We start from the raw sequence: 24,868 nt of genomic DNA on the forward strand, positions 1-24,868 counted from the left end.
TTATGAAGATATTCATTGCAGTTTGATAAGCAATTTGAATATTTTTTGTCTGAACTGTGGTGAATGTTTAACATCTTTTCAGCCATCAATAATTGGCGATCAGAACTCTTTAAACATTAACAGTTTTCAGTTTAAAGCAAATTCAGGGAATTTTAGCCAGGTGAGTAACCTATTGTATGATATTCCCTCTATATTGATGTCTGCAACAGCAGATATTAAAGAAACATCAATTCAAGTACAGTATTGTAGATTTTGGAAGCTTAGTAGGGTTTCTGTGAGTCTGTGAAGTAAAAGTGATGTGGTCTAGGTTTAACATGAAAGCTCTCTAATCTTCTGAAAATCACACACTCTCACTGCTCCTGGAGGAAGGCATGTTTCTTAGACAAGGTTGTCCCTGATAGAGACAGAAATGAGAACAGTATATGATATAAAGTCCATGTTTCTGGATAATTACTCACCTAATTTAATATGAGCTGGTGATTTAAATCTTAACTCAAAACATCTGCATTTCCATTGCACCACATACTCTGAAGAGAAACTATATCACACAAGCACTAGCATATTAAAAAGCTACACTTATTTGTCAATTTAAAAAAAGTGCATCTTGTCTCTGCAGTCAGAGATACAGGTTTTTGTATTAGTATCTGTGAATTTTCAAAGTACTTCGAAGTACTTTGAAAATTCAGGGACAATACATATATTCCTTCTTTTTTAATGTGTAACACTGTTTTTTAATACATATATATATCCACATATTTACACATATCAACATATATCTATACTTTTGTATCTACTATAAAAAATAGCAGGCTACACATCAAAAAAGTACACTACTGTTTTTTAAAAATTATACCACACTGAAAGTTTTGGAGAGGGCTAAAGAATTAAAATGCAAAATCAACATAACATATAATATAATATAGATTCAGAGCTTGGTAACTCACACATTCAGAAGTAATTGGAACTAAAGCCTCTCAGGAGCACTGCTACATCTCATACTTTTAAACATGTGGGATTTCTTTTCATACAGGAGATTTTTTTTTTCCTTCACTACAACTCTTTTACTTCATGGAATAATTAAATCGTTCACTGGAAGACTCATTGGAGCAAGCATTTGAGTTGGGATTACATCCTTTGTGAGCACATCTACCACTGAGCTGTAGTCAGGGACTGTGGGTCTGTTTCTCCGTTTGTCCTGTTGGGTCTGTTTGGTTTCCTTTATTCTGTTCCACTTTCTGCTCGCTTTCAGGCCGTGTTGCTTGATACCCAGCTTAGTGGTTGTGGCATTCAATTAGACATGGGAGACCTGGTTTCAGCTCCTTGTTCCGAGGAGATTGCTGAATCCCAGCTTTGGGGCTGCCGGCTTTTCTGAAATGTGACTGTCTCTCTCTGTAATTGTGAACACGCATTCTGCCATGCATCAGTTCGTACTTTACTGAATTTGCCTATGCTCTGACCGATTCCTAGGAGGAGGCTGGTTTCATGTTTTTCAGAACACTGTTTTACACAAATGTTTTCAACCTGTTTAAGTGTTACGTCAAAATTACGTTCTGATTCCGTGAGGGTCCTGCAAGAACGTGGTATTGGCCTGTTCCGCAGTGAGCTAAAAGAAAATTTATAGTCGTTACTGGGAGCATTTTCACATGAGGTAAAAGTATAGTGGAGAGATAGAACAACAGTTATAATGCCATGCCTTCTCTCCAGATCTATACTGATGAGCTAGGGAGATGTGTTTATTGGAAATTAAATGCAGGGGTGGGGGGATGGGGGTTGGTTTTCTTTTGTTCATGGTGATGGTAGTGGTTTTTTAAGTGCAAATGCCTTCGCCTAAGCAAGAAAGCCAAAACAACAGGAAAAGATCAGGAGCAGTATTTTGAAAAGCAGTAATTTTTTTAAAGTAATGGAAAGCTGAGTCATGGTAGACAGTGATCCCAATAAGAGCTCACAGTGGAAGGCTGCAGCTAGATGTGCAGTCCTTGAGGATCAAATAGGGAATTAGAAAGTCAAAGTACTGCGATAGTGTTGTGATTGTGGAAGGCATTGAGACTGTCACTAGAGCAGTTATGTTTAACTTTGGTATGGACCATTTGCTAAAGATGTTGACGGTATTTTTTTAGCGATGAACTAGCTTAAGGTTTAGCAAATGCCAATATGGGAAGATGAACTGTGTTTCCTGTATCCCTGGTAGAAACAAGGATTAAAAGTTTGTGAAAGTTGAAGCAAGAGAAGTTCAGGCTAAATGTACACTTATTTAGTAGTGAAAGTAATTGTCTATTGGAGAAATGTAATGGGATTTTGCACATGAATTCTTCAAATTATACATTTGGTGAGGAAACCACGTGATACATTTTCTTTGAGGGCAAACGACTTTTAAGTGTCCATAAAAGAAACGTTATTCGTTGTATCACAGGGATATAGGACACGTTTGGTAGGTAGATTATAAAGGCAAAAGTATCAAGTCAGAATAAAAGGTTCTATACTCAGAGTACCAACAATCTGACGTCTTTCCTTTGATAAGTTGAGGGGGCTTTTGCTAATACCACCATCTAGATCTTCTGCAAGAGAACTCGAAGAGGGGAGCATAATCTGTAATCTGAAATCTAGGTCTCAAGAAAATGTTCGGACAGTACTTTTGCTTTGATTCAGTAAATGTTATAGAAGCTATATTATTGTAATTATAAGAAATTGTTAGACATGACTAGGATCTAGGAGGATTTTTTCTCTTTGGCATATAAAATATCATTATTGTGGTATGCGCCACACTGGGATACACATTTAAACAGACAGACATCTCTGCATCTATCCCAACTACTTTCGTAGTAATTTTACTTTAGAAGCCCTATTATCTTCAGTTGCTAAAAGCATTAAGGTAAAACAGAATAAAAAACAGAGGCAGCCTGGAAACTCACCAGGCTTTTAGATTTTTGATGTTTCGTTTTGAAACTACCATTTCTTAAGTGGTTTCTCTGCCTCTCTTTTAAGCCTTATGAATAAAACACAAAATGCTTGACAGAACATGTAAAGTTAGTTTCTCCACCTCTTTACATTTTTTACTCTTTATGGAAAACCTACTTTTCAATTTTTGTAAATGGAACACTTATTTTTTGATTGCTAAAAGGTGTCAAGTCCTTTGAATATTTTTTTTGTTAATGTCTTCATGTAGTTCAAAAGACCTATGTGTGAAGAAAAAGCGCAATGAATGCTTTTTGGATGTTCAACACAGGTGTTCACAAGTATTAGCGACCTTAGAAAATAACTTTTTTTTAAAGATACTATGTATAGCTAATGAGCTAAGCTGTAGGTCTATAGCTTTGTGAAGCACAGTAAGGCTCAGAATAACATTTCAACTTTATATAGTAATGTTAGTGTTTCCTGAAGAGAGATTCAGGCTAAAGATGAGAAACAAGAATTAGAAAAGAATAAGAAAAGAGAGGCTTGTAATATGTATTATATTTAAACTGACTGTAGCTCTGTAAACAGGCTCACAAATATTTATTTCCCACTATTTGCGGTCTGTAGTAGCACCAAGAAATTAAGAAATATAAAAAATATTAAATTGGAGAGCAATGCAGTTTCTTTTATCTAGGCAAGGCAGTAAAACCAAAAAAAAAATCCTAGCTCCGTGTTATTTAAAGGAAGTTGGTATGTGTTAACATAGCTGTCAGCAACTGAAATGATAAAATTATCATTGTTATCAAATACAGCTATAAGCTGAACACAAGGCATGCTTCAGGTTAGTCAGAAGAGGTCCTCTGTTTTTCACTGTGCATGCCTGCTTGAAATGAAGCTGTGTGTTATTGGTTAACTGGGATGCTTAGCATAATCACTTTGCAAGGCTGTGGTGGAGGGAGGTGATTATCACTGAGAACAGATGGGCAGGTCCAAAGCATTGCCAGATTCTGCACAAGCTCCATGTACTGTGGGTTCTAGCTATCTTTTCTTCGGCATTTCTGATTTTTATTCATTGTGCATATTTTGAAGGGCTAGCTGAGCTAGAGGTCAGGGAGCGATGACCTTACAGTTTAGCTCACAGATGTAGGAGTGGGGAATTCAAAGCGCTGTCACAGTATGTCTGAACGGATGGGACAGACTGCATTTTGTACGATTGCCTCCCTAAATGTATGAAAGGATTTATCTCTGAGCTTAGCACTCTACTCTGCATCTGTAGCTCTCTGTGGATTGTATTGTGTGTGTGACCAGAAATGATATTCTCGGATATGAACACTGTCTCTGCCTCTCCTAAAGTGCATCCTCCTAATGGGACCCGGTTTTATACTTTTCAGGTAAGTGAACTTTAATAAAACTGAAAGGATTTTTCTTGGTACTTAAACAATAGGTAAACTTTGTGTAAGAGAAGCTAATGGGTTAAGAAGCTTATGTATTAATTAGTTTTGTATTGGTAGGAGAAAATATGTAAGAAATCAATATCATGACAGTAAGTTTGCTGCCTTAAAAAAATTAGCATGTAAATTGTTCCTAAACAAACATAGAATTGCATTCACAATGATTTTGCTATTGATTGTCTTTCCCAATAATATTATCATCTCACAATTCATTAGATTTATAGTTCCTTAGATGGACCCACACTGTCTTTCTGTTTAGTTCAGATAAGCACTGTGTTGGCATTATCAGAAATTCTGAATTCATATTATACAAAAAAACAGTTTTAAAAACTTTGTATGTTTTACTCTTCTGGATTTTTTAAATATTAATCCTGAATGTAGTTTCATTCTAGCTGATGCTTAATTTGATTCATGTGGATAGTAATTATACATGTGCAATTGACAGAATAGCAGAATCTATTGTTAGGATTATGAGAGTTCTCAGTTTTAAGCCAAGTTTTGCCTCATTCAGGTAAATAAGCTTGTGTGCTTGGATAAAGGTAAGAATTTATTGTATGCTCTAAATCTAATGTGCAAACCAGTCTAATTACAACCATCTTTTGTAGCATTTAATTAAAAGAAATCTTCAGTGCCTTGGCTCTGGAAAACTATGTAATCCTACATTAAGATTAACAGTAATAAAAAAGCCCCCACAACCCCCCTGCCCCAGCTGCTCCTTATAGCACCCTGGCCCTGCAGGGCAATTCAAGCACTCCACTACTTAAATTGGCAATAGCTTTTTCAGCTCAGGCTCTGATACAGTTAAGATTTAAATAACCTTCCTATGCTGATCATATAATATTTTTTGTTGTTTTGGTTACTTTATGCTATTGTAGAGTGATGTCTTTAATATGTAATAAATCCTGTGAATGCAACCAGAGCAAACAATCTGAGGCAATTGAAAGTTGCTCATAAAATGCATGGCAAACTTCTTTCACAAAATACAGGTACCCCATTCTTTGGGTCCAACAACTGCTTTTCATTCGTGTCTTCCTTTAATCCTTTGTTTTTAATTGTACTGTCTTGCCCTTCTTACAGTGATGTCAAATGATAGTTGAGGGCTGTGCAGAAAGAGTGGCATCCTCCTAAAAGTGACGATCTGCTGATCCTGGCAGTGATTCAGAGACATGAATGCCCCAGGCCTGTTCCTCTACAGCATGACTGCTTTTTTAACATACTGACATCTAAATATTCTGTACAGCCTCCTGTAGCTATGCTCTTAAACACAGTTCCTGACGTCAGGTATTCTTTCTGAGTGTGTCGAGTTGAAAAAGTCACTAAAATTAGGATTCTTGGTTGTCATACCAAATTTTATTATGTGGTACTTTATGAAAGTTAAGTGCTAACAATGAAATAAATATATTTTTTTACAGTATGTGTTGTTGCTACTAGCAATCTCTGTGATTACTGTAGACATTATCCCACGTACAAAAAGTTCTCTTTTAAAAATTATTTCTTCTGCTGATTTTTAAGCTGAGGAGCCAATAAATGAAAGGGAAACATAACTGAATTTCCTGTTGCATTCTGGATAATTTAATGAGCAATGTAGAGTTAAATGACCTTGGAATGTAAAACTGATAATTCAGGACTGTCTATGTTTGTGTTCTAGAACGGCTTGGTGTTATCAGTGCTAAAAGAATCTCTGAAAAATTTAAAAAAAATTGACCAAAGAAAGCCTATGTTTTCTTGTGATGCCTTTTTATTTTTATTTTTTTTTTCTATTCATTTGTTTACTTACATGCAGTATAAAGAAAGATATGGGAAGCAACTTTCCAGTTCTTGCCTTGGCTTTCTTTGTTGTTCCTTGCTTCCTAGCTTTTGACCACCATGTTTGTGGTATCTTGTCTTTCCCTCTTGAGTTAGTTCAGTCTTTGCTTACAAATGTAATAATTGCTGAGAATGACTTCATACAACTCTTGTTAATTGTTTCGATCTTTTTAAAAATACTTTCACCTTTTGCTTTCTTACCTATTCTATTGTTTCTATATGTTACATTGTAATGTCTTTGAGGCAGAGAACCTCTTTCATTTAAATAGCTTGTGAAGTTATGGGACAGCTTAATGGTTCTTAATTTGAAATATATATGCTGGTATTTAACCTAAATGTGAGAAAATAATCTTACAAAGCCAATATCTAGCATGTTTGAAACTGAACAAATACAATTGTGAAATGAGGGCCTGAACTCTTGACTGTTGGAGGGTAATGAGTGATTAAGCTACTGAATTAATTGTTCATTGATGTAATGATTAAGCAGCTGAATTAATTGTACATTGATTCAAAAACACAACATATTAATTCTTTTGGCAAAATGGTACTGAAAGAAGCACAAAGCATGTGTGCAAACTGTACTGTATTATTGACATTTCACTGATGTTCTTTGGAAATAAGAGACCGAATTGGCCTCTACTGGCCAAGGAATCAGACTGGCCATACATCTAGCAGATGTACATATAGCAGATCTAGGGATGCATCTAGCAGAGCACTTGGGCTGGAGAGAATCATAATTAGTGGGTATCTCTACAAGTTTTTGAGCATTTATTAAGATCGTAATCAAATGCTTTGAATAGTGTGCTTTAAAATAAACTTTATAAAGTGTGTTCACTTTGTAAACGAGCATTAATTGAAATTAGAAGTCTGTCATTAATTTTAAAATTCAGAGATTTTCTTGCCTGATAAACTATTTTTAGTAGATGAAATTAACAAGGAATTTCTTGACGACTAATTGCAACATTTAAAATTCTGTTTTCACCTGCAATGACACAGGATGAATAAATATGTTTTTTTCACTTCTCTCTTCTCTCTCCCACTTCATTGTGCTTTTAGCTTCTTTGGTCTCGAGGACACGTAATGTTTAGAAAAAGTATTGAATGTGAAAATTACATCGATATCTGCAACTATCTAGAAGCTATGAAATTCCTAGTACCTTTGTTCTGCTCAGAAAAACTGTCCTGAAATTCTGCAAATGTTAAAAATGTGATTTGGTTCAGTATATTTGCTGAACCACCTGCTATAATTAAAAGAAGCTTAAGCTTTGATCCCTAGACTATGCTTGATTAAAGCAATTAAAATAGAAAACTGTATGAGACGAGGTCATAGAAAGAAGTTATATACTGTATGAAAGGAAGCAGTTGTAACACTATTATGAACAAGGTTTAGTTTTAGAATAACCAAGGCAATACCAAACTTTAGTGTTTTGTATTTTGATATCTCTCAGTTTTATCTCAATTTGCTTGTACCAGCCTTGCCAGACTTCTGCAGCTATATATCAGAAATAGGTGATTTTCTTTTTGTCATCAAGCTTGATAAAAATGTAGTATTTCAGCTACTCTATGTGGGTAAATTAGCCAGCAGTCCTACAGTGGGCTTGTATCTTTCATGTACGTTGTAAACATCAAAGTCCAAGTAGTAACATTGCATTGCTCTCTGGTTGGTCTTGTATTTCACTGTATTTAGTGGTTATTTGCATAAAATAATGTTACAGGTGGAAAAGTTTGGATTAGAAAGGAGATAGTTTTGACTTGGTTATTGGTTATGAAATGGGAAACATTAATGCACTGAAAAAATATTTTTAATCAAGCTGTTTTTGTAGAGAACGTGAAGGTGATTTCATTTTTATGAAAGCATAGAGCAAAGGAACTTAATTTTGAAATTTCAGATTTCGTTTTTGAAAGTTGCATAGTACTGCTCTGATCATGTAAAAGCATCTTAATTTTACGTTGGTGTTTATCATACCCGGTAAATATTTGTTGTTCTCTTAAATTGGTTGTCTACACTAATACATGTGAATATTAACTTGCACAGCTTCTAAACATTCAAAATATCTTCACGTTGAACATGATGTTTATTTCAACAGAATTTGAAGTTGAAAGAGCCTTTTCCTGTTTCAGCATCTTTGCAAAAGAAAAAAAAAAAAAAGAAAAAATCCCATGAACGGTATTTTTAACTCCTGTGACTTTCAATTATTAAGCTAAGCACACATCTAAAGCACAGATCTAAGCACAGACCTAAATGAGGGCTAAAAGTAGTTGCCAATAGGGAGAACTTAGGACTAGGCATGTGCAGCACAGCCAGACAAACATGCTCAAGCAGTACATGAGGTCTCATGGCTCCTGGCATCTTTAGCTTTGAAACCAGCAGTATGTAGTAACAGTTTCCGTAAATGTTAAACACAAACTTTCAAATATTTGGAAGCAATACTTGCCCAGTTTATAGTCAGATGAGATTTGTGGTTTATAAATGAGCTCTTAGGACAACTAGAGTATACTCCGTTTTGCTAACAAGCAGTGAAGTAACGGCTGGTCTTTTCTGAAACTAGGGGAGGTTAAAGCAATTTTTTAAAGTTATCTGATGATCGAAAGGTCTATAAAGAAATGAAAAGACTTTCTTACAAAACCTGCAGAGAAATCCTAAAATATTTATATGACATAAAAATGTAAATACACTATGAACAACTGTAAAAGTGCATTGCTGATCAAAGGTTTGAAACTGGGTTACTGGGAAACTGGGAAATGCTTCTATACATAAAACATATCTATCACCATGATACTGATTACTACTGGTTTTTATTTCTTAGCAACTAAATGTTATACTCCAATGATAGTGAATTAACAACAGAATGCAAACACAAATGTTGCTTTCTGGTACAAAATGTGCTTTGAGCTGTGTGAAAAAAAGCATATTCTATAAGAAATACTAGATGCACTCATTAATTTTCCTATTAATTCCTGTATTAGTAGTTTAAAATGAACTGTATACTTACCCAGAACAACTGTTTTATACTGTCTTGTAGTTTTTAGTGTTTCAGTAATCCTATTATTCTTTCATGTATCTTTTCATATGCAAATATTAATGAAACAAAAAGCCTCTCCTATACGAGAATTATCTTGTTAAAATGTATAATCGCACTTACTAGCATACATTTATCATTAGGTTATGCTTTGGGCAGGTATGCCATGCTACTCTGTTTGGTAGGCCATAACTTTTGACTATTTTGTTGCCTCACGTATTTCTTTGCAGTATAATTGAATATCAAAGACAAGAGCTTTTGAGCTTCTTTGCAGAAATCCCCAGTTCTACGAAAAAAAAATCTTTTTGGTGATGGAGATGGATTATTATTCACCTTGTATCTGACGTGATCACTCATACCACTACAAAATTATTGTAAAAAGTGTATTATTCGACTACTCTGTTCTTACTCTATACAGACTTCATTGCATATGTAGAAAATATACTATATATAACATGCAGAACAGGGCCAAAAATTTCCCAGAGCTGCATCACCTGGTCCACAGAAGGACTGTGGAATCTAATCTTATCTTGAACCCTTCAGCTGGACAAGCATGTGGGCAGCTCCTTCCAGCAACTCTCTGCCAGGCATGGGATTTCTCCCTTAGTTTTTCCTAAATAAAGATTTTTCTCTTCTTACTTTACTGTGCCCTTGTGTACATTTTTTTACAAACATCATGTAGAAGTACTTGAGGCATGTTCTTTGTGAAAGCTGCAAGTCCATAGTCAATTGGTAACTTGTATCAGTAATGATGGTAAACATCACTAAAAGGCCAGGTGTAACAGGAGTCAACTGAATAATTTGTTTTGTGTGCAAAAAGTTGTGGTACAGATCATGTAGGTTCTTGTAGACTTCAGAAGGTTTGAAAGCTGTGGTAGTGAATATAAATAACGGTGGCAGAAAGGCTGACAGTGAGGTGTTTTTAAAGACTTCTGACATATCAACAGTGACAGAAGATAGTAATACTGGACCAGTGCTGTAGCCAAAAAAAAAGCATTAAAAAGTCTGAGAAGTGTCAAAGGCAGGAGGCAATAATAAAGTGATTTGCATTGCAAATAGCTTGGAAATATTTATAGCCATATAAGTGGGTTTTATGTAATTTTGGAATTCAGGAATTTCAGAGGAACACTGTGAGGAATATGCTTACAGGCTCTCTTACTCAGAAATAAATGACATGGCAATAGAGGCTGGTCTTTACTATTATTATTCTGTGACATGTTTTTATTGCCTGTTTTGTGAAGAACAAACTTAAAGCTTTTCTGCTGAAATACAGACATGTTAATGCAGTGTTAATCTGAATGTACTCCAAAATATTAATGTTCTCTGTATTCAAACAATTATACAATTTTGAAGGAGAACTATTTCAAAATTTTATACATTAAAACATGTTATACCAAATAAACTTTCAATAAGTTTCATCTGGTAGTGCTGTTAATTTTTTTTTTTTTTGATAGAATGGTGAAGACTATGAGCATTTGTTAATCAGTCCAGCTATACTGACAACAGGTTTAATCATTTTACTGAGTTGGTGATAATGTGGCACATGGACTCCAAAAATGGAACAGAATTATTCAGACTGACAGGAAAATAAGAACATTGTCTAAGTCTTCAGCTGAAAAGCCCTAAAACTCTGTTACTGTGAAGTATTTAACATAAGGTGTTTTAAGTATCTAGAGAAATAATTTTGTTTGCACAACGGGTTTTTTTTGCATAATTCTGTTGTGCCAGAGAATTGTGATTTGTGGCCATCAGAGCTCATCAAAGACAATGTCCTCACCGTCAGCAATCCTGTCTCCACTCATGGCACAGGGAGTATCTTTGAAAAGCTGCTCTTTTTTTTCTGGTTAGATTCTGAGTTTTAGCTGGAACCATGCTGAGAGCTTCCCCAACTGCCACCACATACCCTCCCCCTGCTTAAAAATCAGTAGCACTGCATGGCTCCGCATTTTCTATAGGTTTTTATCAAGCCAGTCAATAAAATGATCTAATAGCTTTTATGAATATGCTGTTCTGCATGCAGTAAACTGGGAAGGGTGACTTGACTGAATATTAACTGACTGTTCTGATCTACAGAAACTTTTGCATCCTCCTCTGGGTGGAAACACACATTGCTTAAGGAAGAAATGAGAGACATTATGGTTCTAAGATAAGCCTAGTTACCATGAAATTGGTAGTGGAAATCAGGAAAACTAATCCATCTCCTGAAAATCCACAAGACAAAACTAAACATATACACATGGAGACACATGCTTTCTGAAAGAACGGTTAAGAAAATAATTGAGCATAGGATTCTGTCTATAGTATTTTTCAGTTGTAGAGACTTAGTAAATTATGTTGTTTACTCCAAAAATATGATAATTAGAGTAAGCAAAGAATACAAAAAATATATACATTAAAAAATAGAAAGAGCTTAAAGGCTTTGTTTCTTAAGTCAATATTTATGTAAATTTTTCTTTTGCCCGCCAAACAAAAATATTTTGTCCACATAATAGCATTTTTTCCTGTGTTGAAACTGAACAGTAACCAAGCAGAGTAATCAATACACCTTCCCCATGCAGAATTCCTGTCATTCAGAGCATGGCCAATGCTACTTTGCAGAGTAATGGAGTGAAAAGCCAGAAAGTACCTTTTCTTCTTCTGCCAGAAGCACTGGGGCTAAAACGGAGCTGCTGTTTCTTTTGCAGCTGAGTGGATGTGACCAATAAAAGCAGGGGACCAGTAGGAGGAATAGCAATAGGAGTGCTTTCCTCCTATTCCAGAAATAGGATCATGGTACAGTTTCTGAATCATAGCTAGAAACCATGTTTCTGGCTCTGTTTCAGAAGTGCCTTCACTGTTGGATTCTGAACCTGGTCTTCTTTTGCCATAATTTGCATAGAAAATAAAACTAGAGGAAGAAGTGAACTGGTGTTTTCCAGAATAGTAAGAATACTAAGGATTATTACACAATAAGATATGTTTGTTTGATACTGTTTGCTCCATTCTATTAACTGAACAAAAACTGTGTAGAGTGAGGTAGCAGAATGTTTGGATAATACGCTTTCCTTACAGGGAAAAATAGAACAATATAGGCATAGCCTGTTCTGTGAGCACAGATTGTGTCTCTGTAGATGGGTGTCCTGAACATCCTGTATAAATTATGATGATAATCTATTGGAAATGGCATGGTTTCTCCCTTGATGAGTATTGACTATCTTGCTGTGGAGCACTCCTGAAGCTTTCCCATCCCTGTCTGGGAGGAGAGTGTAAGTAATTTTCTGATTTCATTGTACTTTTCAAATATATTCCTAGTAGTTGTCTCAGATCTAGATCCCATTGCCTCTTCCTTCTTGATTTGCTACACATTGGACCAAGTAACCACTTACTGGTATTTAGTAAAAGAGGGTGTTTGATCTGGAAGCTTTTGATGCTGTCTTGAATAACTTTTAGTAGCATGTATAACTTCAACTGAAAAATTCTTCTCAGTATAACTTTTACTGTCTGAAAGCCTGTATTAGTCAGCTCTAGGAACATAAATGTATCCCTCTACATCAGCTGATAAGCCTATGCTAATTAGGTATCCCTCAAGAGCTGGAAATACTGTATGTCAGAGCTTTAAAAAAATGGTTTTAGTTTGGAGAAAGATATAGTCTAGAGAAAGATATAGTTGCATAGAAACAACTTAGTAGACTTGGAAAAAAGTAAGTAAATAGAATCAGTATAATTATTAAGTAGGACAGTATTCAATTTATTTTATGTAAAGCATTTTGTCCTCACAGTCTTTTTGTACATGGCTCATAAATTTGTAAGGCAAGAGGATCTGTTGCTTGCCTGTTATTCGTGTAACATTTACTCATACAGTCTTCGTTATCAACAGCATCAGCTGATGATGTTGAGAGGTGGGTGATCTGCCTGCAAATTTCTTCTTTTTTCTTACATCTGTCTTAAGGCAAGGAAAAAAGCAGGTGAAGACAGACAATGCAATATACGTGGCATGTTGAACTGAGGAACTTGTTAGCCTACAGATATGTCTATTTTGGGGAAATTACTGTGATAAAAGCAATAAAGTAAATATTCCAATTTTACCTTTATTCATAGGTTGTATTTTCATTTTCAATGGAGTCGTGTTAGTAGTATACATTGCAAGATTTTTAATACTAAATTTCTTAGTAGTGATTTCAGCAAATAAGTTTTATTTCGCCTCATCTATTCCTGTCTAATTCAGTATTCAGTTGGCAATTATGCTTAGCACAATGTTTATGAAGGGCTATGAGGCTAGGATTGTTTTGAAATGACAGTTGACATAATTCAGTTGATATTGTGATTCACTCAAATATGTAAACAAATGAGAAAAATATGGATTCAGTATTCCCACTGAATGAATTAGAATTACTGATTCATGGAAATTTAAATGATCTGTTTATATTTTTTTTACTAGGACAAGTTACACATTTTGTCATAGCTAAGAGTACTTATTCCTATGGAATGTGTTATTTCTAGTGATCTAACAAAGTATGAGTTGATTTTATTTTATTTTGTTGTTTTTAAATTAAGTATTCTAATACTGCATGCATGGTCTTTGTCTACAACTTCAGCTATAACATTTTTGGTGCTGAGCAAAGCCAGAATGGTGGGGCCATACCAATGGCACTGTAAATGCGTTGAGTGTGTGATTACATATAGACATATGTTTGTGCTATAGGCATAACTGAGGTGTAAGGGAAGCTACTTGATCTGGATTCCTGTGCTTATGTCTCCATTAGTAAATAGTGTGGCAGAACAAATGTTAATCTCTAGAGCAAAAGAGGAGGATCTGATGTCTGTGTTATCCACATTTGGGGACCAAGTGGATTATTTTGGAATAGGTCTAGTCAGGCCCCATTGGCTGAACGTCCACAAATGGATGGAAAGCATTAGATGCACTCTCAGAGATCGTATTTCGGTTTCTTTTCGTCCAGGAGGCATCCAGTTCAGGCACTCTGAAATCACTTCATGATGCAAACCAAAGCAAGTGGAGACAATGGGGAAATTTGCTTCAGACCTCGTGATGCAAACTGAAACATTAATATAGACTTAATTTCTCTAATGGCAGAATTTGGTAAACAGCATTTCAGAATAAGGGCTGAGTTCTGTGAGTCCCAAATCATATTATGGGAGACCGTATTCCTCTGAAGGAGTCCAGAAAGATAAGTCTCCCTATGTTGAGCTAATCTTTGTCAGTGTAACTATATTGATAAAGACTATGTTGACTCTCTAATGTCATACAGTTATTTCAGATGAATCTTTTCAAAGTAAGCTATTTGCAGTGTATTTTAATATTTTCCTAGGACTCTCCTACTAAATTAAAGAGTATGCAGAGAAGATTGTTGTTAGGATGCTACATTTCTGAGCAAATAAAAAAGTATTAATGTACAGTTTTGATGAAGCAAAGAAAAAGATTTTTTTTACATTAAGTTATGGAAACCTCTTTTCTCTGCCGTACTTCTATATTAGTAGTAGGCAGATAGAAGATTATTTCAGGTTAGTAGTTGAGTCTCTGTTTCGCGTGGATGGATTTGATGAATCTCATAAGGCTTGAAAACATACATGGCCTCTGTTGGCCTGAAGCCTTGGATGGCTTGGCTAGCACTGTAATTAACAGTGGAGCATAAAGTTAATATCTGCTTAACTGTGCTCAGCAAAAGAATTAAATTAGTAACTTACACTCAACACACGCATACACACATCTATTGCTTGAAGTAAAGCTGTCAATGTCAACCTTTGTGCTTCGAATGAAGATCTGATGACAGTAGTGCATATGTTCATCTCAGATGGGAACATTGCATCTTACTTGAGATGGTCTGTGAATTTTCAGCTGGTCAGGAAAAGAGACCAAAAGATTTTAAAGTTTGTATAAACCAAGGGGTGACATTAAAACCAAATTTGGAATTTTCCATCAGCTTCCAGTTTAGTACCAGAATAAACAATCCTCTCTCCTTTCAGCAGATATAACAGTCACCATCAAGTTGCTCATATACATAAAACTAACACAGCTCACATACAAATCTAAGTGAATAAAGATAGGATGAGAAGTTTTGGAACAATCTCAGAAAGATGATCAGAAATAGCTTGTTGGGTTTTTTTTGTTTTGTTTTTAATTTCAGATAATGGTTTAAAACTCAATGCATTTAATCAAACTGTTAATCAAGGAGCCAAGGAAAAGTTCAAGTCAGTAGGGAGCATGAACAGTGAACTCAAAATTACCCATTAAACTAATGGATCTGTAAATTCTGCATAGAAGTCCCTCAAGAAACCTTACTTTGCATTTGTATTTTTAAATAATATCTTTCCAAGCATACACAAGCTTATCTACAGATATAATTTGTAAGAGATGTATCAGAATTCCTAGAGGTATGATGGATTCATTATGGAGGACTAGTGCTTTGAATCACTTCTTGGAGTGGATTGCTGGCACATAGTTGAATAGTGATTCCCTTGTAATCAAAGAAATGTTGGGAGCATCAGTCGTGGTTTTTAGTTAAAGCTTAATTGGATTTTGCATTTACCATAGTATAATCAAGTTTAGTACTCAATATGGTGGTTTTTTTTTTTTCCTCTCTCTCTGAGAAGTCACTATTTGTTGTTGCATACTTTTGAATAGTAAGAAAACAAAGTGCAAAAGTTATGTTGAGATATTTTCTAATGTGTTCCTTTTTTCTAAGGGTGACTTAGTGAATAATATGCAGAATGCAGCTGCTACAAGTATCTTTTCTTCCGATACTGTGCTCTACCACAGCACAGCGTATCACATCTTTGGTGACTAGAAGGCAGACAATACTTCCCATAACTAATATGAAAGCCTGTCCCAGTTTGTACATACCCTGAAGGAACTCTCACTTTTGCAGAGCTCTGCCACTAACCAAGTTGTTTCTGAAGACAATAGTGAGTCTCAGCTTTGTCAATATTCACTATTCACCAATTCCAGTTTTCCATAAAAAGGAACTTTAGAAAAGTTGTTTTACCTTTCAGTGGCTCTCTGAAATAAATAGATGCAAACTGACACAAAAGTCTGCCTTGATCAAGTGAACAGAACGAATGTGATTTTATTTCTTCAAACAACTGTTACTTTCTAGAGAAAAAGCAATTTGCACTCTTCTAGTCAATGAGAATCACCAAATTAGATTATCATGACTCCAGTGTGGTCTGTGACTCTATCTTTAGAGTAAAAGTGGTGGGCTTTAGTAGAACAATAGTATGTCTAGTTTATTGTAAGCATTTAAAGAGAAAAGGAAATTCAGAAGTTCAAAGGAAATGCTCATGAGAAAATCCATGTTCTTGCTTATCAGTCTTTTAAAATGAAAGTTTAAAGGGCGAGTTAGCTGTCCATTTCTGTTGTAAAATCAATTGTTATTCTAACTTAATAAAGAACCTAACTCTGCAAAATGTGTAAAAGAATATTAATCTCCCCTTTCTGTATAACAGACCATTGATTTCAAGGGAGTTATTCCTAATCCATGACTATGAACATCTGTGTATCTTCATAGGACCAAAGCTGTCTGCCTTGTAAACTTGCTATCTGTCTAGCTTATGGTAAAAAAGATGTGTCAAGTGAAATCAGTTATTTCATGAACTCTTGAATACTTTTTTAGAGATATGGCACTTGCAGGCATACCTGTAGCTCAGTTTGCATAGTGAAACATTGCTGCTCTCAAATATTTCCTGCTTTCATTGCAGGACTTGTCTGCTGTTTTAATTCTTTGGAGAGTTTTTTCCTGAAGTATCGTAATGATGTTGTGAAACTTCAATACAAGTGTTTTGAAGAAGTTTCTAGGTCAATGGTAAATTAATCCATTTGTGCTTTCGAGAGCATTGACTTTAAAATAATACATATTTTGTATTTTAAGGTAAACCATATGGAGTAGATCAGTACTTTGAGCATGTTTGTGAGTTGATGTTATTGAAGACTTTTTTTTTGACATATATTCTGAAATGTCTTGATAAGGCTTTACCCTGCAAAATTTGAAAAACATACTTGAAGAATCTTTCTTACAGCAGTATTTGTGCAGTCACTTTTTCACTGGTATATTTTTCTGAATTTTATATTGTGTATAAACAAATATATATACATGAATTTGAATACATGCATGTACGCATAAATATATATGTGTGTGCATATATATATGTATGTATATGTGGGCTGCATCAAGAGAGTGTGGCCAGCAGGTCGAGGGAGGTGATTCTCCCCTCTACTCGACTCTCATGAAACCCCACCTGCAGTACTGCTTCCAGCTCTGGGGCTCCCAACCCAAGGACATGGACCTGCTCGAGCGAGTCCAGAGGAGGGCCACAAAAATGATCAGGGGCTGGAGCACGTTCCCTATGAGGACAGGCTGAGACAGTTGGGGTTGTTCAGCCTGGAGAAGAGAAGGCTCTGGGGAGACCTTCTAGTGGCCTTCCAGTGCTTAAAGGGGGCCTGCAGGAAAGGTGGGGAGGGACTTGTTATCAGGGAGTGCAGTGATAGTATGAGGGTTAATGGTTTCTAACTGAAAGAGGGGAGATTTAGATGAGGTATTAGGAAGAAATTGTTTACTATGAGGATGGTGAGGCACTGGCACAGGTTGCCCAGAGAAGCTGTGGCTGCCCCCTCCCTGGCAGTGTTCAAGTCCAGGCTGGAGGGGGCTTTGAGCAACCTGGTCTGGTTGAAGGTGTCCCTGCCCATGGCAGGGGGGTTGGAACTAGATGGTCTGTAAGGTCCCTTCCAACCCAAAGCATTCTGTGATTCTATGATATGTATATATATTTCACTATGAAAAAATAGCACTTCGGAATCTGATATAAATGGCAGGACATCAAAAATCTTTGAAGCACTGAAAGAATTCTTAATGGTAGGGTTGTGGTTTTTTTTTTTTTTGTAATTTAGAGAGATTTCAACAGTCAGAGTTTAAAAATATCTCTGAGAAAGCATGAGCTTTCATTAGCTGTCACAGACCACTTAAATATGGTGTGAGTATTATTTAATTACTGATACTATTCATAAAAAGTTTTGTGTTTTTCCAGACAAATTTGAGGGTATGGTAATCTAGTCTTGTTTTGCATAGCTGCAATCAGCTAAAGGCTTGTGTGGCCTCTGAGTAAAATGATACACTAATAAAATTCTAATGTCCTTGTGGAAGTACAACTGAAGCATCTGATAGGTCACCCAAATAGAGTCCAGCATAGGAGCTTAGCCTTGTATGCTGGGCTCTATCTTACCCCTAGTTCTGTGAGTAGGAATATGATAGATGTGAAATTCTTGCACAATTCAGGATCTGCTTTCTACGCTTTGTGACTAGTTGGGAGCTCTGTAAACAGAACTTTTCTGTTCCTCAGCTTTTTGACTACTTCCAGAATATCGCTGGGTAAGGCTGTATAGAAAACTGGTGAACAGAGAGAGAGCTTACCGTCAATTTCTCCAGAAACGAGTGGACTGTTCACACAATTGTTTCTCATAATTCCCATTTATTATCTGAATGAAGCAAACACCACCTTAAGACTTTTACCTCCTGGATGCTCCTGGCCTTAAGGAAGCTGAGGAAAGTCAGCATATAGTAGGAGCTGATAGTTCACACATGTTTGCATATTTCCTTTCTGTGATTCATTCATAGAATGTTGAATTAAAGAAGACTTCTTTTCAATACTTGATTTCAGTTTCAGGAAAAAAATTTATTAGTTGATCACTCATCAGTGAAAAGTTATTTCAGAGCTGTGAGGGGAAGAGCCGAGGGCCAGATGCACAAGACCCTCATTTTGGTTCACAGTTTTTACTAAAAAGGTGGGAATGCCATTGTATCCAAGTCTAAATATTTTCAATGACAGAGAGAAAATGTGGATTAAGTATAAAATTAAGCACCTGTAAGACTTGAAAATCACATTTAGCCTATCTTTTTTTCCCTAAAGGTGGCCAGAAAAAGGAAACTGCTATGTTGGCCAACACATTTCCCTCTGTAAATATGTCAAGACCAAATGTGTTTGCTTTTGGCAAGTCAGCATTTGTGAAATCATCCCTGCTAGTTCCCTGTTAAGTAAACAAAAACTTAACAAGTCTTCTAGATCTCTGCAGTTGAGCAGAGGGCTAGAGTTAGGCCTTTCGAAGATCACCAATTTTTGTAAGAGGAAGAGTTGAGACACACTAATTGTTTTTATTAAAGAGAGGGTTTTGCCAAGGAGACAAGGAGCATTCTTTTTGATCTTGAGAAGCTTAAGTGAGAAGGACTCATAATGTGGTTGAAGAATATGCTGGAAGCTTTCCTATGGCAGCTGCAGCATGTGAGGTCCAAATCACAAATTGGATTGCATTTCTCTCACACACAAAAAAGGATATGGATATTTTCAAATTTAAGTCCCACTCATTTCGTGTACCAGCTGCTTTATCACCATTTAGTCTCCTTTTATTCCACTTACAGTTCTGATATAGTTACAGTTCTTTTAACATCTTATTGAACATGACAAAAATATACATTCAGATAGCAGCTGAGTATACAGTATGGTATGACTGGATGGTATAATCTACTAAAGGAATAATAAAAACGTTTTCATTCCATATGTTCTGCATATTTGGGAAAAACAGGCATGTTAGTTCTGATTTTTCACCTCACATTTGTATGAAACCAGTGTAAGAATGGAAAGTCAAACCCATTATTTCCTTCCACTTAATTTCTTCCAAATAACAGTGTTATATTACATCCTGACAGGGTTTAATTAACGACTCTGGAGATCTTTCCTAAACTAAGGTTTGAGATTCTTCAGAAAACTCAACTATGAATTTGTCTGACCAGGAGAAAGCTAGCAGGCTTGTTGTCATTATTTTATTTACAGTGTATATGTGTCTTTGTGCATGATGTGTGGGAGTTAAAATCATTTCAATTATATGTACAATTTCTATAAATAAGCGAGCACAGCTAAGACCCATTTTTTGCTAAGTGAAGGTACAAGTCTACTTTTTCTCTTTTCAGAAACAAATTTGGATTAAAAGTCGAGGGAAATAGATTCCCTCCGTTTGTCTGTGTTTTGGGGTCCTCTGAGGACCTATCTTTGTAATATAAAAGTTTCACCTTCACTTTCAGGGCAAGGTTCATCTCATTTGATATTCTATATTTGTACTGCAAAGCTCTACCCAGACTTCTAAACCTACTGCAATTCCACAAACTTCTTTTCTGTGTACTGTGTAAAGATACAACTACTCTAAAAGTACCAGTATCTAAGATTTTGAGGGCAGCTGAGGATAGTTATGTTTGATGTGTTATGTGCTGACTTTTGGTCAAATCAAACTTACCTGCAGTGTCCAGAGGCTTAAGAGTGAATATTTGTTTTGTTTTTAAACTTAGCTTGTATTTTTACATTTTGAAAATTTAAGGAGGAGTAGGTTATTCATTATGAAAATTTAGTGTGTGTGTGTGTTCACTATATACTTACTTGGAGGAAAGCAAATCTGAATATGAAAAATGTATATTCTGATCACCTTCTGAAAAAATGGATCATAAGGTTTGATGTGTGGTTGTCTGATCCGTTCTTACCTAATATTGTTTTAGAGACTATGATGTAGACATGGAAAAATGACTTCATGCTACTGAAATAAACACCATTCACTGATATTTATATCAAATGTTAGGTATATAACCATGATAAGCCTGGGGTTTCAGTGAAGAACAGGTGTAGTTTTGGTTTTTAGATCAATCTTTCTTTAAAGAAGACATCTAAAAATACTGTTTACTTACATTTGTAGTAGAACTGGCTATGCTTTCTAATTTGAATACTCTCTTTACGATATGTTTACTTTGCTTACATTGCTGAAGGAAATTTCTGTCTGTTTAATATTCATAATAGTTTTGATATAATCCTATCTGTCAAGAATTGAGAGACAGAGCAAAGCAAAATGAATTATGTCGAAGTTTACATATCAAGAAATCAATCTTCACTTAATAAATAATGGTATAGTGTGCTTTATAAGAACCGTATATTAAAATTGTCACCCCTTTTCAGTGCTGTATAATCCTCTTTGGATAAAAGCTATAGAGGTCAATTTTAAGAAGTCAGAAATTTTAAGGGAAAACTTGTTCAGTTTTTGTACATTTTGTCTAATCTTGGCATCAGACATCAGCTCTAGGTAAAATGAAACCCTTCTTCTTGGTTAAAGGAATACACTCAGGTTTGTAAGAACAATAATTGGACATATTGCTGAAATTCAGTGGGACTTTTCACTTTTCTAAAGTGATAGACGAATTTTTGCAGAATCCAAGTAACGATCTATTAACCAATATATAATGAACTTTTTGGTTGTGGAAAATGGACATCATCTGTTTTATTAAAGTGTAATTGTAAAAATAATCATAGATTTCACCATGCAGTATGACTGAAAGATAAAATCTATCCCAATTTGTTCTTTTCTGCCATCCTATTTGATTCCATACTGAAATCCATCATAGGAAGAAGATAGTAAATTCTACAAGTGCATCCATCAAATAAAAGCGTACATCCAATTAATAAAAGCACACATGAGGCATAACAGATTGAGAGGCAACTTTCCTTTTGTCCTCTTGCTCTGAAAAGTAAGATTTTCCTTAAGTAGAAGTAGAAAGACCAAAGAACTGCAGGTTTTTTCACTGTTTCAAGCCACCTGTGATGATCATAGCACTGATCTACAGCAGCTTACAAATGCTGTAGCCTGCATAGTAAGCTAATATATGTATGGGTCTATGAGGTTTTTGAAATCGTTAATGATTTGGTTCTAGAGTAATGTAGTTAGGCAGTTTGTAGCAAACAAATGCAATGGCTTTAGATAAGCAGCTGTCTGGAAAATATTTTACCAGGTCTACAAAACAATAACTGTTCTCTAAAGAAACCAACTCTTTAACTGCAGGGTTTAAAGACTTCTACTGAATTTAGGAACAATAAATTAGTAGAGAAGTTAGGGAGTTACTGTCTAGAAAGAGAAGGAGAACTGGTCAGTGATTGTAGTCACACAGTAAAAAACTACATTGACCCCAGATTTTCAAAGCCTGTGATTATACGGGCCTAGTAATACTTTGTGTAAGAGAATATATTCTTCATCTTTTTTTTTGGTGGGGGGGAAGACATTAATGTTGAACCTTTTCTCAATATCTCAAGTATTTTAAAAGTCCTGTATTTCAAGTGAGCTGCTCTGAATGGAATTTTTTTGGATCTGCTGGTTGAGTATTTGATGCAGAAGGTGCCACACTCTGTTAGCCAAGGATGACTTCCAGAGGGACAGAAAATGCAATTCATAGTCAAAGGGGTTCTGTGGAATTTCTCTTTTCAAATATCAGTTGTCTCCAAACCTCCCTTGCTTAAAGCCAAAACTGTCTGAAACCCATATAAGACACAAGGAAGTGCAGGGCTTTTTGTAGGTGGAAATATAATCTTTGCCTTCAGCATAGAGTGGCAGCACTTGAGGACTCACTTCAGGGGCCAACTAGACATGTAGCAAGATCTGTAGCTGCAATACTCCTTAGTTCACGTAACACAGTTTACTCCCATATAAAAATTAAGCATCTTGAAAATGGTTAAAAACTGAACAGGATCTGCCAAGATATCAAATGTTTTGTGCATTAAAGCTGTTGCTGAAAGGTTTATCTGAACATGCCATTAGATAAAAGAGAAATTGATTAGTGTCATTATCTAGGTTTTTTCCCAAGCTAACTGGGAAATCACTTTCTTTAATGTAGTTTGAAAACGTTTAAAGAAGTTGTTTTGTAGAAAGCAGTAACGCTGGAGAACGGGGTCTCCAAAACAGACTAATCATCTGTTCTTGCAAAGCAGGTGTTGAAGAGCAGTGATTTTGTTTGTAGACCCACAAATCGAAGAAACAGTAGTTATTGCAGCCTCTAGCAGAACAGAAGGAACTCTGTGCTTCTCAACTTGCTAATTAAACATAAATTAAATCTTGTTTCATATCAGCTATTGTTTGTCTTTCCCTTTCATTGTTCAGAGCAGTGACAAGAAGGCAGATAATACTTTTTACTTTCTCTCTTGTCTTTTCTTGCTTCTGACTACTCTATGTGCTGATTTGGTTAAGAAAAACTAAAATTTTACATATAATTTTTTTTAAGAGGTTGAAGGGTAAAATACTTTAAGAAATTTAAGCTTTCTTCACAGTGTAAAATTTTTTTACATTCTTGTGCTTTGTGGGGTAGAAAGAACATTTCCATTCGAAGTCCTGCTGTGGTAATGATAATGAGAGGTTTACCATCTACAATGTAAGGGTAGCTCTGTTGCAACTCTTCCAAATAAACAACTTGTGAGCCAACCTTTTCCATCTCTCAAAGGAAGGATTAATGAGAAAGGCAGGCATGTCTTGTTCAAATTGTCAGTGTTTTCAAAGACTGTGAGCCCCCAATGCTTTGCCACTTTTGTGGAGCTTGCTCACTGTGTAAGTGACGTATTATACAAAAAAGATAATGCTCTGTAGAAAAGCTGATGGAAATATAAGATAAATCAGTTCCTAACAACTGCTTCTGAATATTTTTAATATAAAATTTTATATGAAACCCTGTCAATATAGTCCATGATTTAGTATCCTATGAATTATTTGGTTTTGGATTTTCATCAGATACACATTGAAGTATATGTATCTTTATGCTTTTTATGAAAATAAATATTATATTCTGGTGTAATTTTCTTTCTATTTTAAGATTATAAAGCTTTAAGGGTTAACTCTATCAGTCTAGGAAATGCTGGAACTTGATGGCAGTATTGTATCCAAGTTATAAAATGTATGAGATACCTTGGCTGACATAGACCATAGCTGCAAAGGTCCATAAATATATAATTCTGTTCATTCCTTTCTATGCTGTATTTCCTTTAAAAAATGTCCATTGTCCTACTATTTAAGGTTGTTGGAAATTAGCAATACTAAAGGTATGATATTGAAAACAAATAATGGTTCCCTAAGTTTCCACATAATCATACACAACCTCTATTTCCCATATACCTACAACACTGAGCGTATACTTGGTTGGAGGTATTGGAAATGTTCCTTATTATTTGCCCTTTCCATGGTGCATTTTTTTGAGTATCAGTTTAAATATCCTATCCGTAAGCTTTCTAGATGGAAAATTGCATTTGATTTAAGCAGTTCTCTAAGAGCTCCAAAATAGGCTCTTTTTTATGTGTTTAGTAGTGCTATTTTAAGACAGTAAGACAAAATAGATAAGCCATTAGGCTAACAAAGCTACATTTAATTTAGTTTGCCTGTTACTGTTTTATAGGATATTAAAATGCTAAGGAATGTATTTTCACATATTTTCTTTCTAGTAAATATATTCAGATATAATATTATTCAAAATAATTAGATTTTATATACCATTTGTGTACTGTCTTTTATCAAAGACATTCAAATTTTTTCCCTAAAATCTATACTAGAAACATAGTTTTATCAAAACTGTATTTCAAATGATTATTTTTCCAAAACTTTTTCCAAAATGTTTTGCATTATTCATATACAGGAAGAAGACTAATAAAGTTTCTTTCAGAATACACTACATAATAATATTAAGTAACTTTACTAAGCTTTTACAAACATTTCTGCTAGAGAAATGGAAGCAACACTTTGTTGTGTGGTGTGACTCCATACCACACAACAAAATGCTTGACACTGGTGAGTGGGTTGAGCAATATTTTGTTATCAGACACTTTCGAGGAGCTTTATTTGAACCCTTCAGTTAATTAAAAAAAACAACCAACCAAA

General features: G+C 35.3%; 1 protein-coding gene across 4 annotated transcripts in view; it reads left to right on the forward strand.

The window, feature by feature from the left end:
- PPFIA2 (PPFI scaffold protein A2) overlaps window positions 1–24,868 on the forward strand; it is a 333,193-nt gene that overhangs the window by 90,183 nt on the left and 218,142 nt on the right. For 2 of the 4 annotated variants that reach the window (XM_086471371.1, XM_086471379.1), the window contains exon 1: window positions 4,203–4,283. The exons of the other annotated variants lie outside the window; for them this stretch is intronic. In XM_086471371.1, the coding sequence (XP_086327497.1) occupies window positions 4,203–4,283 (81 nt within the window). Of the gene's footprint in view, window positions 1–4,202; window positions 4,284–24,868 lie in introns of those variants that run through there. 4 annotated transcript variants of the gene reach the window in all.

The sequence above is a fragment of the Leptosomus discolor genome, chromosome 1, assembly GCF_034619465.1.
Source record: "Leptosomus discolor isolate bLepDis1 chromosome 1, bLepDis1.hap2, whole genome shotgun sequence".
Taxonomy (NCBI): Eukaryota; Metazoa; Chordata; class Aves; order Leptosomiformes; family Leptosomidae; genus Leptosomus; species Leptosomus discolor.